The sequence below is a fragment of the Callorhinus ursinus genome, unplaced genomic scaffold (assembly GCF_003265705.2).
Source record: "Callorhinus ursinus isolate GAN/ISIS: 27379988/994484 unplaced genomic scaffold, GSC_fseal_2.0 scaffold13, whole genome shotgun sequence".
NCBI lineage: Eukaryota > Metazoa > Chordata > Mammalia > Carnivora > Otariidae > Callorhinus > Callorhinus ursinus.
Window position 1 is genome coordinate 49,651,635 of NW_027397075.1, and position 14,059 is coordinate 49,665,693.

The window sequence follows — 14,059 nt, forward strand, 5'->3', positions numbered from 1 at the left end:
GCCCAGGATGGGGCAGTTCCAGGAGGGTGAAGGCTTCCTGGAAGCCTTGAGTTCAGGGAGCTGGAGAAGTGGAGAGAAACAGACCAGGCAGGTGGGCTCAAAACCCCGGGGTGGGGGTGGGGGGTGGCATCAGTGATCTTTCTCTGGAGGACGTGATGGGGGTCTCTCTGGGATCTTGTTGCAGTGGCTGGCCCATGAAGGGAGGCTGCTTGTACTGACTTGGGCTGGCTGACTTCAGCCAGATTTCACTGGAATTCTTACAGGGGTCTAGACACTAACATTTAGTGGAGTATTTGTTACGTGTGTAAACAACTTAATGCCTATTTGCTAATTACAGTACTTCCCCTGCCCATCTAAACTTACTGGACTGAATTAGAACCGAAGGGTTAGAAATGCCCAGTTTAATCCACAAAATCCTACATTTTCCCCTTAAGCGTTCTCAAACCAATTTCTTGGACTTAACCCTCAAACTGTAGAGAACTTTCTGCTTGGGGGCCACTGACAGCCTGGACTGGGTAGTTAGGAGTCGCCTTTAAATAGAAACTTTGAGGTGCTGTGTTCCAAAACAATGCCACGCAGGCTCTCCTGCAACTGCAGGCCCAGCATATGGACTGGCTGACCTTCCACCTCTCTCTAAAAGCCCCCTGACCCTAAGCCGGGGCCGAGCGTCCTCTGAGGCCAGCCTCTCGGTCTAGGCCTGGTTACTGCCATGTCCAGTGGCCCTCAGGCAGGAGTGCACCAGGAGTCCCACACAGGAAGCTGTGTCCTGAGGCCTGGTGGGGGGCGGGCCGAGGAAGTTGGTCTAGTTATGCGTCAGGTCAGGTCTGTTTTCTGGCCCTCCAGGCTGGCATTCTTGCCCGCGGAGGGAGGGGCTGGGAGACCAGCCCTTCGGAGGCTGGGGGCATGACTCACAGGTGGTTACCTGTCCTAGGGCCCCCTGCCAACCTGCAGAGGGATCCGGAGGGGAGGAATTTAGAGTTGGTTCCTGTTTATTCCTCTTGAGCTTTCCTTGGGTGGGTTGGGCTTTGACCCCCTTCCTGATGAACCTAAAGCTCCTGCAAATTCCCCCCAAAGCGGGGATTTTCCACTTTTTTAGTTTTCCCTTGGGAGGGGTCTGGTGCTTTCCAGGGTCCTGGATGTTTGGGTCTATTCACCTTGTAGCCCAGTGACAGGTTTGGGCAATAACAGCCTACACACCAGCCCTGATCTTTGTGTTCTCTGCTTGGTCTTCTGTCCAGGGCCGCCCAGGACACAAGACGAAGCTGACCCCTGTGGGCCTTGGGGAAGTGCCAAGTGCAGTGCCTATCACAAATGTGAGTGCCCTTCTCTGCCTCCTGGGAGTTACTGACAGTCGCCTGGGGCTGTTTGCAGTGGCTCCCTTCACCACCACCCCCGCCCCTGCCCCCCCCCCCACAGGCCCCCACAGGCAGCTGGGGACTGATGAGCTTGCTGTGAGGCCTCTGAGACCCACCCACCTGCCCAGTCCTGTCCTGGGGGTGGGGGTGGGGGTGCAGTGACGGCACATGGGCGTGCCAGCCGCCAGATTCCTGAGACCCGCCCTGCAGTGGGCGACGCCCAGACGGGGAGTCTCCAGAGGTAAAGCCATTCTTTAAAAACTGGGAGCCAGGAGAGGAGACCCCACATTCAAGGGGTGCTGTTAGAGGCCATCTGGAGAAAGAAGAGCACAGTACGGAGCAAGGTACGTTACCTGCCTTCCCCTGCTCGGTGGGGGCCAGGCGCGGGAGCAGGGCTGTCTGTGTGTCTGTGTGTCTGGGGCCTGGCTGCAGGGCCTGATTCATTCCTCCTTCAGGGAGGTCACCCGAGCAGGTGTGTTCACCTGCAAAGGCTAGGTCAAATGTCTGCCTTTGTTTGGGTTGCTTTTTCGTCTCAGAGAAGTATCTCAGTGACTTAGAAGAAAGCAGCTTCAGATCTGGGCTGAGCACAAAGAGAAGTGGAAAGTGTGGGCTGGCCCAGCTAGAGCTCTTCCAAGGGCCACTCTGATGCCTGGTTGTGGGGGATTCCAGCCTGGGGGCAGGAGGGCAGAGATAGCACTGGATGGACACCAAAAAGTGGGTCTCCCTCTTGGGCCATCATTAGTTGTGCAACCTCAGGCCACCTGTCTCTTCCTGGGGCCCCTGACTCTTCTGGGAGAGGATTGGAAGGCATGATTTCTAGCTATTAGGATGTGGAATGTAAAGACACCAGGAGGGGCCCCAGCTCCCTCTCTGCTCCTGCCTTGCCACCCACACCCCGCCTCATTTTTCCACCCTAGCCAGAGGACTTTGTGGCCATCATTGGAGCAGACACGCATCCAAACCAAGGCAGAGCTGGGCACTGCACGAGCAGGGGTGGGGCATGCCTCTGCAGGCTAGGCCTGCCTGCCTCCTGGAGGGACGCTTCAAGTATCCAGCGTCAGCCTCTAGAGTCCCTGCTCTGCGGCTGTCCTCCTGCATAGCCCTGGGCCATAATGGGAGCCATTTTGAGATGCTTCCAGTTCAGATGAAATCCTCACTCACTTTTTAAATGCTGCAGGCTCGCCTTTCTCCCCATCATATCCTATCCCAGCTACCTGCTTAGCTCAGAGTTGTGGTCACCACAGCCTCACCCTCAGGGAGGCCCCGGGTGGTATTGGAGACCATGCCAGTGGCACAGAGACCTCGCTTCTAGGCCTTCAGCCGCTTGGACCCATTCACCTTTGGGCCTGCAGGCTGGGCCAAGCTCTGAGAAAAGCCAATTCTGTTTCTTGGGGGCAGCAACAAGGCCTCGGACATCTCGTTAGCGCCTCTCCTGCAGAGGGCCCAGCCCTTTTCTGCTCCCTACATTGTCCGCAACGACTATGTGGGCCGGGGAGGGCCAACTCTCTTTCCCTTCCATCTCAGAGGGGGGAGATGAAGTCTTGGGGGGCAGGGGGGAAGGTACAGTGTGAGTCACACGCCAGTGGGGACAGGGGTCCAGGGCTCTGGCATTTTCCAAACTTATGGCTACAAATGTACCTGCTGTGTACAAGTATCCTAGGTCGAGACCCTATGTAAAGGGGGCTAGTGTGCCTTAGGGTTTGTATTGTTTTATCCAGGCTGCTCTGCTCTGTCCCACGTGAGGTCCTCTGAGGGGATTCCCCTGGTGGCTGAAGATGAGGCCACTCCTCCTCCTGTGCTTTGGTAAGTGTCCCCTCCCCATCCTTCCAGGCCCTGTTCTATAGCAGGGAGGGGACAGCCACTGGCAAGAGGACTGTGAACCAAAGTGTGAGCATCATCTGTCACTCTGTCATCCTTCAGTTTAGAACACTTGTCTCCTGGGGCCCCAGTGGGGTTTCCCTGCTCCTTTGGGCCTTTGGGAAAGATGAGGCTCCCAAGTGTCTTCTTATTCCTACCTGAGGGGGGCTCGTGGTTCCCCAAGTGGCCTGCACAGCTAATTGCTCAGCCTTTCACTTTCTCGCTGGTTCCGGAGCCATCACGGCTGGGTTTTACAGTGGACTGTAGCCGGGCACTCACAAAGTGTGCTGGGTCCACCTTACAGAGAAAGGAGCAGAAATAATGGTGGCCTCTCCCAGCTTTGCACAAATGGTGAGCAGCGAGCCCTGCTCTGGATGCTGACCAAGGCCAGGCTGCAAGTGAAGGGATTGAGGAGTGTGTCCCAGTGGCTGAGCATGTGCCTGCAACTTGATCCTAAAAGCCACATATGGAGGCCACATTTCAGGATCATCCAGGGTTTCTGGTGGCCAGCATTTCTCCTCCTTTCCTTTTAAAATTACAGGTTACAGAACACGAAATCAGCTTTTTTTACCTGATAGCATCAGGAGTCCCGTCCTTACCGCCACCACTGAGTGGGAGCAGGCGTGAGGGAAAAGGGCTGGGCTTGCTGATTTATGCTTCCCTGGGGGAATACTGGGGGTGGCCTGGTGGGCCCTCCTCTCTCTAGGCTATTCCCCAACACCCCTGTGATTTCAGTCTGGCCCGGCCTCCTGTGTGCCCAGCAAGCCTGCTCCCGTGGGGCCTGCTATCCACCTGTTGGGGACCTGCTCATTGGGAGGACCCGGTTTCTCCGAGCTTCGTCCACCTGCGGACTGACCAAGCCTGAGACCTACTGCACCCAGTATGGTGAGGTAGGTCCGACCACCATGTCCTCCAGGACTGGAGAAGACAAGGTGGAGTGGGGTGGGTGAGCCTGCCCTTTGTTCACACAATGCCTAGAGTGTATTTGGGATAGCCACAGCTCCGTGCACTGTGGAGAGTGCAAGCCAAGCCTAAGGCCAGATCTCTGCCTCTAAAGAATTTTCTCCTTCTTTGGGCGAGAGAAAACGTCTTCAGAATTAGTTGAATGGCTCTCTTCTCCCTTCTGCCTGATAAAGCTGGAGTTTTTCCTCAATCCTCGGGTACGGGTAGGATAGTTTTTCAAGTCTTGGGAACAATCAGATGAATGTTGATCTTTTAGATTGGAGAGTGTAACGTGTCATCTGTGGTGGGCGAAGTCAAGTCTGATGGAGCATAGGTGGTGGGATGTGTGCACTGGGTTGTGTTCTTGCCATGGGATGAACTGAGTGGTGCCATGGTCACTGTTTGCCACCATCTCTTTGGCCAGTGTTGGGAAATGAGTACAGACTGAGCTAGTGGGAGACTGTTTGATTGTAGGCTGGAGTGGACTTTCTATGGTTTACCTTTGCCATGTATGAAGAGCCAACTTACTTACCTCTCAGCCTTGTTGGTCCCCTCAGGCAAGTGGGAAACACCCCAACTGCTGTTTAGAGGACATAAATCAGCAAGATAGACAAGGAAGCGATGAGGCCAGCGAGGGGGTTCAGTGACTCAGCTGATAAGTAATGAACGTGAGCTGAACAATCTAGAAACCCAGACACTCTGACTTATGTCAGTTAACAGTCCCCGTTTAGGCAACTGAGTTCTACAAAGAGCTGTTGTGATTTTTCTTCTACACACCTCTGGACCTTTTTTGGAGGAACGCTGGCTTCTTTTCTTTTCTCTTCAACAAGGTGGGGGTCATTCTTGGTGCCTTGTGTTTACCAAAGTTGAAACCACTTAGCATTTCCTTGTTTCCGACTGCATGTCTCATTTGGCCATTTTTTCTGCCCTGAAACCAAAGGTTTGGACAAAGGAATGTGTGAGGGAGGAGTTTTCCCTGAGTCTTCTAGTCTTTTCAGAGAAAGAGAGAAAGAAATACAGAGAGAAGGGGAGTGAGAGAGATTGATTGCCATGCAGGAGACTTGGGTCCTCTGTGGTGTCCTCTTTCCAGACTGTCCTTGTCGTTGGGACGATGGAGGTAGCATCTGATACTGCCTTTGGGCACTGCTGCCCTTCTAGTCTCCGGTGATCTTTTGGCTACTTTTTTTTTTTAAGATTTTATTTATTTATTTGACAGAGAGAGAGACAGCGAGAGAGGGAACACAAGCAGGGGGAGTGGGAGAAGGAGAAGCAGGCTTCCCGCTGAGCAGGGAGCCCGACGCGGGGCTCGATCCCAGGACCCTGGGACCATGACCTGAGCCGAAGGCAGATGCTTAACGACTGAGCCACCCAGGCACCCCGATCTTTTGGCTACTTTTAATGGCAGATGGTACCGAGTAGCGGCTTTGGAGGTGCTGAGCAGAGTTGACTGTGGTTTCTGCATCTCACCCAGTTGGATGTGGGGAAGCCAGTTTGACGGTGTTGGGTAAAATGGCCAGCATAAGGCCATGACTCCCTGTGGGCCCAGATTACTCCACAAGCATCGGGGACCTGGCAGTATTGAGCTTTCTAGGCAATGGAATGGTTTTCGCTGCTCCCTTTCCACATGCCCTCAAAATCTGGGACCACTGAGCCATGTCTAAAAATTTCGGGGAGACTTATACCGACTTCCTTCCTCGAGCTGCCTTTTGGGAGGAGAAATACAGAGCCCCTGTGCTGGGATGTCCCTCAGCCCCAGCCCTGTCTGGATAGCCTCTTTCCCTGAAGCCTTGGACTTTTGCCTTCACCTTGGCCTGCCCTCTGCCTCTCTCAGATGCTGCAGGCTGCCATGTCCCTTCCCTGCTCTTACGCAGCCCCCCTGAGAACAAAACGGTACTTGCAAAACAGAAGTCTAGACTTTTGCAACCCTGGGGATGGATAAATCTCAGCTGTTTTGCTGCTGTGAAAGTTGAGATACATTGGCTTTCCCCCTCTGCTTTTCTATAAGGGGGGAAGAAAGCTATGCAGCCTCTTTTGGAGAGTAGAAGATAGGACATCTTGAATCCAGTGTAGTTCCAGGTCTGCCACTAACCTGTGGTGTGATCTTGGGCAAGATATTACCCCGCTCTGAGCCTTAACTTCCTCTTCCATGAGTGAGTGTTAGATGAAAGGTTCTTGAGGTTTGCTCCTGGCCCCAAGTTTCTTTGGGAATGAGCTGACGGCTGAGAGCCAGCTTCTGTCCCCCTACCTGCCACCTCTCCCTTGTTCCATTGCCCTCTCCCCCTCTCTTACCCGCCTGACCTCCTAGAGGCTGTTGGTTGACAGCAAGGAAGACACACACTAAAGGCACATAGTCCCTTCTAGTACTCTGTGCAGATGCTCTCCCTGAACCCTCGTTGGCTACGGAAGTGGCTGTGTGATGAAAATTTGGAATCAGGATTTTAACTCTGCTGACTTCCAATTTCAGTTTTTAAGTTTAATTATCAAATTATTATTATCAAATGTTACGTATAGCAGCTGTAATTTATTAGGCACATGCTATGTGTCCCAGACCTCATACTAAGAGTTTTACAGAAATTATCTCAATTAATTTTCACAAGGCTTCCTGTGGGGGCGCTTGTTACCTCTATGCGCTGTTGGGAGGGTTTGGATGTGTTCTGGGACCCCAGACTTCTAGTGGAAACACACAGGTGTCGAGTTTTCTGAGGAGTTAGAGATGGGGGGTGTACCAGACAGCCCTAGCTGGAGATGAGGCATGATGCAGAGCTGCATTCCTGGTACCTGCCCCTCTCCATTCTCTCCCTCCCCGCTTCCTACCAACTCCTGCCCCCATATACACACCTTCTTTAAGTCGAAGCTTCTGGTTTGTGCTTCTGTTCTATTTCCATGACGTTGCGAGCCCTGAGCCAAGCACGACCTCATCCAGCACCTGCTGTCTGCCCACTGATGTGGCGTGAATGCAAGTGCATCGGAGATTTACGACTCTTGGACATTCTGCACCGCTCATTCCCCTGCCCTTAACCCCAGTGGCACTCAGTGGAATGGGAGTTGCAGGAGCAGTGGGGACTCGTTCCAGTTCCAAAATTGTTTCTCCCAGCTCCCGGTCTCAGAGTGCGGCTCCCGTTTGCTTGCTACCTGAATCCTATCAGCCTCGAGGACTTGCTTCTGTGGTTTTGGGGTCCATATTGCAACCCTTGCAATGGACATAGGACTTGGCCAGCTTTGCTTTGGGGTACCCCTCCCCTAACTTTGCCCTTCATAGGCCTGCCTGCCTTGACTGCCCTTTAACCATCCAAGCTTGGGCCCAGGCTGTTCTTTCCCCAAATGGCCCTGTCTCCTTGTCCTCCTTCCTTTAGTTCCTAACTAACCTCCGGGTAGACTCACTGTTCCCTAAAGCTCAAGGCATGTCTGTGTTTCCCCCATATCCTTGTTCTCTTCTGTGCTTTCAGCGTCAGCTCCTCAATTTGAAAAATAAGAGTAATGACAGCACCCTGCCCCGTGAGTGGTTGCGAGGACCGTATAAAGGAACGAGCCAGGGATGCCTGGGTGGCTCAGTCGTTAAAGCGACTGCCTTTGGCTCAGGTCATGATCCCTGAGGTCCCGGGATCGCGGCATCGAGTCCCACATCGGGCTCCCGGCTCAGCGGGGAGCCTGCTTCTCCCTCTGCCCCTCTCCCCTTTCATGCTGTTTCTCTCTCTCAAATCAATCAATAAATAAAATCTTAAAAAAAATAAAAAAGAAAGAAAGAAACTGTCAAATGCCATTAAAAAAAAAAAAAAGGAACGAGCCAAGTAACCTTGGCTGGTGTCTGCAAGACATTAAATGTTACATCCTCTCTCCCCTTACACACCCTCCTCCTGGCACCTGTGTCTGCAGGCAGAGGCCGCCCCATCTGTGAATCACACTCCTGAGCATTTCCTCCCTGATTAGGATACCCAGTCGCATACTTATTGAAATCAACTCATCCTTGGGCCGGCCCACTCTGCTCCCAAGGTGGCCGCTCTCAATCTGGTCTGTAGCAGACTGTGGGAGAATCTGGAGGCAATCACAGTTAGTTGAAGTTGCCCTGCCCGGGCGTGGGGACTCTCTGGTCCTGATCCTGGCTCTGACACTGAGATGAGGGATGCGACCTTGCTAGCTCCTGGGTTCTCTCTAGACCACCATTTCTCCATTTGTGAAATGAAGGAGTTGGGTTAGTTGGCCCTTGTGTTTGCTCAGCTCTAGCATCTCCGCCTGCTTCTCAGAGGTGGCTGGGCTGTGTGTGACCCTGTGGGCTCATCATGGTCTTGCTCAGGCAGGGGCTTCTCTACAGGCAGGGGCTGAGCCGTGCCTTTCTGGTCAGCCCTGTGGGCTGCTTCAGGCTCCCCAGGGACCAGTGCGTTTTGCCTGGAAGCTTTCTAGCCCTGATTTCTGCTCCTGACAATGTCTCCTCCAGCGTTGTATCTGCTCTTCTAAATGCTTTATTTATCTCTCACTCCCTCCCTTGCTGGGGGAAAACTTAATTACCCAGCTGCCTTAATAACAGTTTTACCCAGTGTATTCCTCAGGTTAATGAGCTGTGTAAACCCAACAGCTGTTATGTTTAGCTCTTGGAAACACGCTGAGAAGTAATAGCCCACTGATATCCCCTCCACCCCAACACACACACACATGCACACACGCACACATACATGTCAGTGCACGCACACGCACATCCCCCAGCAACCACTGCCTTTCTTCGTTTGACTATTGTCTGTTTTCTGGACTTTTGGCATGGCTATTATGTAGGCGGAGGATGTGTGAGCTCCTTCTGTCTCTCTACTTTGGGACTGCCTTTTGCCCTCCTGTTTCCCAGAAGTTCTCAGCAGTTCTGAAACTTCCAAAGCTCCTGCCATTGGCGATCTGCTCTTTTGGACGAAGCATTGTTGCGTCCTTTGTCTGAAATACAAACACTCTTGGGGAAGGCACCATATCAATCTATCATCAACTGTTATATCTCACCCAGGGTTTTCTTACCAGAAAATTAGCTGTGGCTTTTGTAAGGGGTTCCAAGAAAGTAAAGGCCAGGATGGGTAAGTTTTGAGGGATAGAAGGACATGGGTAGGGACACTGGGGAAAGTGTTACCATGAGAAGGAAGCAAAACTTGGGTTGGTGGCATGTGAGATTCTTGGGTCCTGCTTGTTATGAGCTGGGAAGTACAGCTCATGGGGCTAGGAGGGCAGAAGAAGGGGCAGAGACGTAGTGGGAAGGCCTGGACAGACGTGAGTGGCCTGGTCTCTCACGCCATTGCTGTTGGGGTTCAGGTCCCCCAGAAGTCTTGGCAACATCTTGCAGACCTACTTTGCTTCTTTTTCCTCGGGGAAAAAGGAACCATTGTCACTGGCGGAGCCTGCAGAGGTCCTGACAAGCAAAGCAATCCTCTGCACTTGGGTCTAGGGAAATATCTGTTTCTGGAGAGCTCCAGGCTGGGGCTGAGGCTGTCCTTCCCAGGGGAGAAGTCAGGGAGCATCCTGACAGCCAACTCTGGTCCCTGCCAGTGGCTGCCAAGTGACCGCTGTGTCCCTTGAATTAGAACAGGGCTGGAAGGTTTAGGGGCAGACATCCTGGGACAGAAATCCCTGCTTTATCTCTTCCCAGCTTTATGGACTTGGACACATTTCTTAACTTCTCTAAGACTTGCTTTCCCATCTGTCAAATGAGTATACCCATCGTTTAGTGTAAAATACCGGCCTCAGAGATTTTTGGAAGGATGACATGAGATAATGTATGCACAGTGCTCAGGAGAGAGCCTGGTGCAGTGTAATTTCTGGGTGTGTGGTACACATCATTTCTAACCAGCTTCAGAGTCAGCTTCCTGAACTTAGTTTGGATGGTGAGAGGGCAACGTTGAGTTAAGCTTTAGTGAAGGTGTTACTTCATGACAAGAGAGAAGATGAAGTTGAAAGTGCCTTATGCACTGGGGCTTTCCTCCTCGGCACCACAGCAGAACCCGACTTTTGACCTTTACCAGCAATATCCACTGACTTAGAAAGGCTGAGGCTTGTGGATCCCAGTGGGGTCTAATGGAGGCCTAGCTGACCACGGGCCATAAGGGCCCCTTCTTCTGCCCACTTAGCTGAGAGGAGTATTTCTCCAGTATGGCATCTGGTGTCTTTTTTTTTTTTTTCTTCCTTCCTTTGCATTCTTGTTTGGACTGTTTTAAACTTCTGAGCAGATAAGCTGGAGTAGGGGAGAATTCTAATAGCATGTTAGAGCAAGAAGAAACTTCATTATCTTATTCCACGCCTGCATATTACCAACGAGGAAGCTGAAGTGGAGAGGATGCCTTCTCTTGCAGGCAGCTGGATTTTTTTTTTTTTTTTTTTTTTTTTTCTTTGTCCTGGCTTCCTTTCTTTGGGCCCTGGCTGGCAGCCATGACCCTGATGCTATCTCCTTAGATAGACGCAGGCAGCCTCTGGCTTGCTCATGGGAGGGAGCTGGGCCATGAAAAGCAGAGGTTTTTTCCTGTTTCCCCCTAGAATTAGCTCTGTGATCTACAAAGGCACAGAGCTTCGATTTGCATTTACCTTCCTTTTCCCACCTATTTCCACCGTGATTCAGGCTCCTGCTGGATCTTGCTCTCTCCTTTGCCCTCCCCCTAGCTCTCTGGAAGGGTTTGTCTTCCAGTGAGCTTCTAGAAAGCTCCAGGATAAGGGAAGAGGCCCAGCCTTTCCAGATGGAGAGCAAGTAGGAGCCAAACTGGCTGGAGGCCTGACAGGCTGAATTGATAACAAGGCCGCGTCTCTGAGGTAGCTCAGCCAGGAGGACGTTGGCCAGTTGACCCCAGAGAGGGGGTGCTGCTGCAGCTGAGAGCTTCGCCAGAGGCACGTAGCACACAGGAGGGAAAGAGCCTCGCGTTGAGAAGCACGCACACGCATTTATTAGACACATACTCACGTAGGCATACAAGAATAAATAGAAAGGGAAACTGAGGCCCAGAGGGAAAGAGGAAGTTAGCAGCCTGTCTTCATGTGGGTTTCTGCCATAAGCCGCTCTATTTCAGGTCTCCATCCAGCTGACTGGTTGACAAGCAGAGCCACTTAAAATACCTGTCCTGAGCCTGTTGGCTTAGCCTGTCTCTAAGGATTGCAATAAATCCCTCCTTTAGCTATGTTTCTATGATAAGCAGCACGTAGGTTTTAAGCCCATGAGGGCATCTGATCTTCCCAGCAGTGCCTGCACACGTGGAAGGAAGGTGGGGCAGGCGTGGGGCACCCCCAGGCTCACTAGGAAGCCTGAGCCAGGAGGCAGGGTAAAAAGCCCCAACTGAACACCCTGGACATTTTTTAGTTTGTTTTATTTTATAATACTGTCTATTTTCCCGAGTATAAAAGTGAATATATATCCAAGGTATTAAAGTTTAATATTATTAAAGAATAACAAATAAGGAAAAAAGCTCCCTGCCATTCTATTAGCCAGAGATATTAGGTTAAGCTGCATGCAGTGGCTATTTTTGTAGGTCAGACTGGCTGAATATCAGCCATTTCATATGGTTCAACCTAATCTATTGGTGTATTTCCTTCCAAACACTTTCTTTTCCTTTAAATTTGTGTCTTTGAGATCATGACATATACACGTTTATGCCCAACTTTTGTTCTTCATAAAACATTATAATGTCAGCATTTTCGCCGAGTAATGAAAAACTTCCTGGGAGCAGTCTTTTTATTAGTTACATAATATTTCATTCTTTGGGGACCATCAGGGTCATTTCCAGTTCCAGGTTGAGTTGTTCTAGCTCTGGTGCCCCAGGCCTGAGGAAAGAAAGAGCCTTGTTTCTGGTGCTGTGTTGGCCAGGGAACAGGCCGGGATCAGGTCCCAGCAGAGCTGGGGAGGGAGCTCTGGTGACAGGCGGCCAGAAGGCAGCTGGCCCTTGACTCTCTGGGGGACATGTGCGGAGTGCAGACAGAGGCTGGGCAGTGGAAAAGTTTGCCCCCGAGAGGCTGTGCAGAGTGGGGAGAGGGGCATACTTACTGCCAGGGACCAAAATAGGATTGTGGAGGAGAGTCAGATTCCAGCAAAAGGCTTCTCTTGCCCAGAAAGGATTATTTTAAGTGCTCAGGTATTTATTTCAGCCACTGACACATCTACAGTTTCTGTGTTAACTGAGCTGGGTCAGCCTGAGAAGCCAGCTTTCTTCCCAAAGTGCTCTCTCCACCTTAGGCTCCCCCATGGTCAGTGGCAGGGTCAGGCCAAGCTCTTTGAGTGAGACAGAGATCGTCACCCTTTACCGTGCTTCCTGTGATGTCTGGTTTCCTAGCAGAAGTGAGAGGATGACACAGAGGGGGGGAGGGAGGGAGAGAGAGAGGGAGGGGGAGAAAGGCAGAGAGAGGAGGGGGAGGTGATAAGGGGCCCTTTCTGGTGTTGATTGGTGCTGGGGCTGACATTGGCTGTCGGTCAGTAGAAAAGTCACTAGCCTTTTTGAGCCTCACTTTTCACATATATAAAATGGGAATAATATTCCTTACCACATAGGGCTGTTTGTGAGGCTTAAATAGGTTTTTGTATTCAAACTCCCAGTACAGTACCTGGCCCATAGTGGGCTCTCTGTCACATAATATTGCTGTTTTATTACCTCCCTCCCCCATCTCTCCTTCTAAACTCCCTGACTGCAGGAAGAGAATGTCTAGTGATAATTAAAATGTTAGCACTTATTGAGTATTTACTATTCATTCGGTAAGTATTAAGGGCCTACTATGTGCAAGGCACTTTTCTAAGCACTGAGGATACAGGAAAGGAAGCCCTTGTGGAGTATACATTTGTAGTAAACAGATAATATAAGCAAATAAATAGACAATAAGTGTACAATATTTCAAGTGGAGATATGTACTATGAAGAAAAATGTAGCAGGGCAAGCGGGGAGGGAGGGACAGTGAGCAGGGAGGGTGGGGCAGTGAAGGGGTGGGGGGGCAGAGCAGGGAGGGAGGGGCAGTAAGCAGGGAGGGAAGGGCAGTGAGCAGGGAGGGAGGGGCAGTGAGCCGGGAGGGAGGGGCAGAGCAGGGAGGGAGGGGCAGTGAGCAGGGAGGGAGGGGCAGAGCAGGGAGGGCGGGGCAGTGAGCAGGGAGGGAGGGGCAGTGAGCAGGGAGGGAGGGAGGAGCAGTAAGCAGGGAGGGGCAGTGTGCCGGGAGGGAGGGGCAGTAAAGGGGAGGAAGGCAATGAGTGCTCTGTACGGGGCACATGTGCTAGCCATTATTTGAACATTAAATATCATACAATTATTGTTTAATAAAGCACTTTTGGACCCGACGAGGAAACCTCCAAGCACTAGGAAGGATGACAATTCTCTTATTTTGGAGGTGACAGCTGGAAAGCGGGATGGGAAGCCGAGGCTCCCCTTCAGCTTCCGCACTGCCCCAAGCTTTGTCAGCAGTGGAGAGGGAAGATGGGTGTTGGGCAAGGAATTTCCATAACCCCAGGCACAGACTCAGCATATTAACTCAATCCCTTTGGGACTGACCTGTCAGGTTAATCAGTTCCGCAGACACTACCCGTTCTAAGACATCAGTCGTATAGGCTTATCACCTTCCCTGGACAGGGCAGAGGTTCAGGAGCTGGAAGGCCTTGGAGAAGCGAAAGCTTTTCCCTGGTTCTGGTGAGTGGAGGCCGTAGGGGAAAGCAGAGGCATGCAGTATTTGGAGATACAGTTGTCTGTATCTCCACCCAGAAGGAGCAGCAGGCCAGTGAGGTTCTTGTCCAAGCTTCTACTTGTGGGTGAATATGGAGCCCTCTGAACAGTGTTCTTTACGCTAGGCACAAGGTCTGGTACCATGGTAACTTAGAGAAAACAATTTATTTGTGTTGCTTGGGGGAGCTGAGGCAAGGTCATGCTGTCTCTGCCGGGTTTGTGTGTGCGCGCACACATATAAACTAAGAGAACAAGGGCCGTGTACTC

At 51.7% G+C, this 14,059-nt stretch overlaps 1 protein-coding gene across 3 annotated transcripts in view; it reads left to right on the plus strand.

The window, feature by feature from the left end:
• LAMB3 (laminin subunit beta 3) overlaps positions 1-14,059 on the plus strand; it is a 62,676-nt gene that overhangs the window by 22,339 nt on the left and 26,278 nt on the right. Inside the window, exons 2-5 of one of the 3 annotated variants that reach the window (XM_073900239.1) lie at positions 1,239-1,313; positions 1,417-1,699; positions 3,074-3,158; positions 3,948-4,102. In XM_073900239.1, the coding sequence (XP_073756340.1) occupies positions 3,131-3,158; positions 3,948-4,102 (183 nt within the window). In that variant the 5' untranslated portion in view covers positions 1,239-1,313; positions 1,417-1,699; positions 3,074-3,130. Of the gene's footprint in view, positions 1-1,238; positions 1,314-1,416; positions 1,700-3,073; positions 3,159-3,947; positions 4,103-13,360; positions 13,464-14,059 lie in introns of those variants that run through there. The other 2 variants (XM_073900240.1, XM_073900241.1) reach the window with 2 other exon arrangements.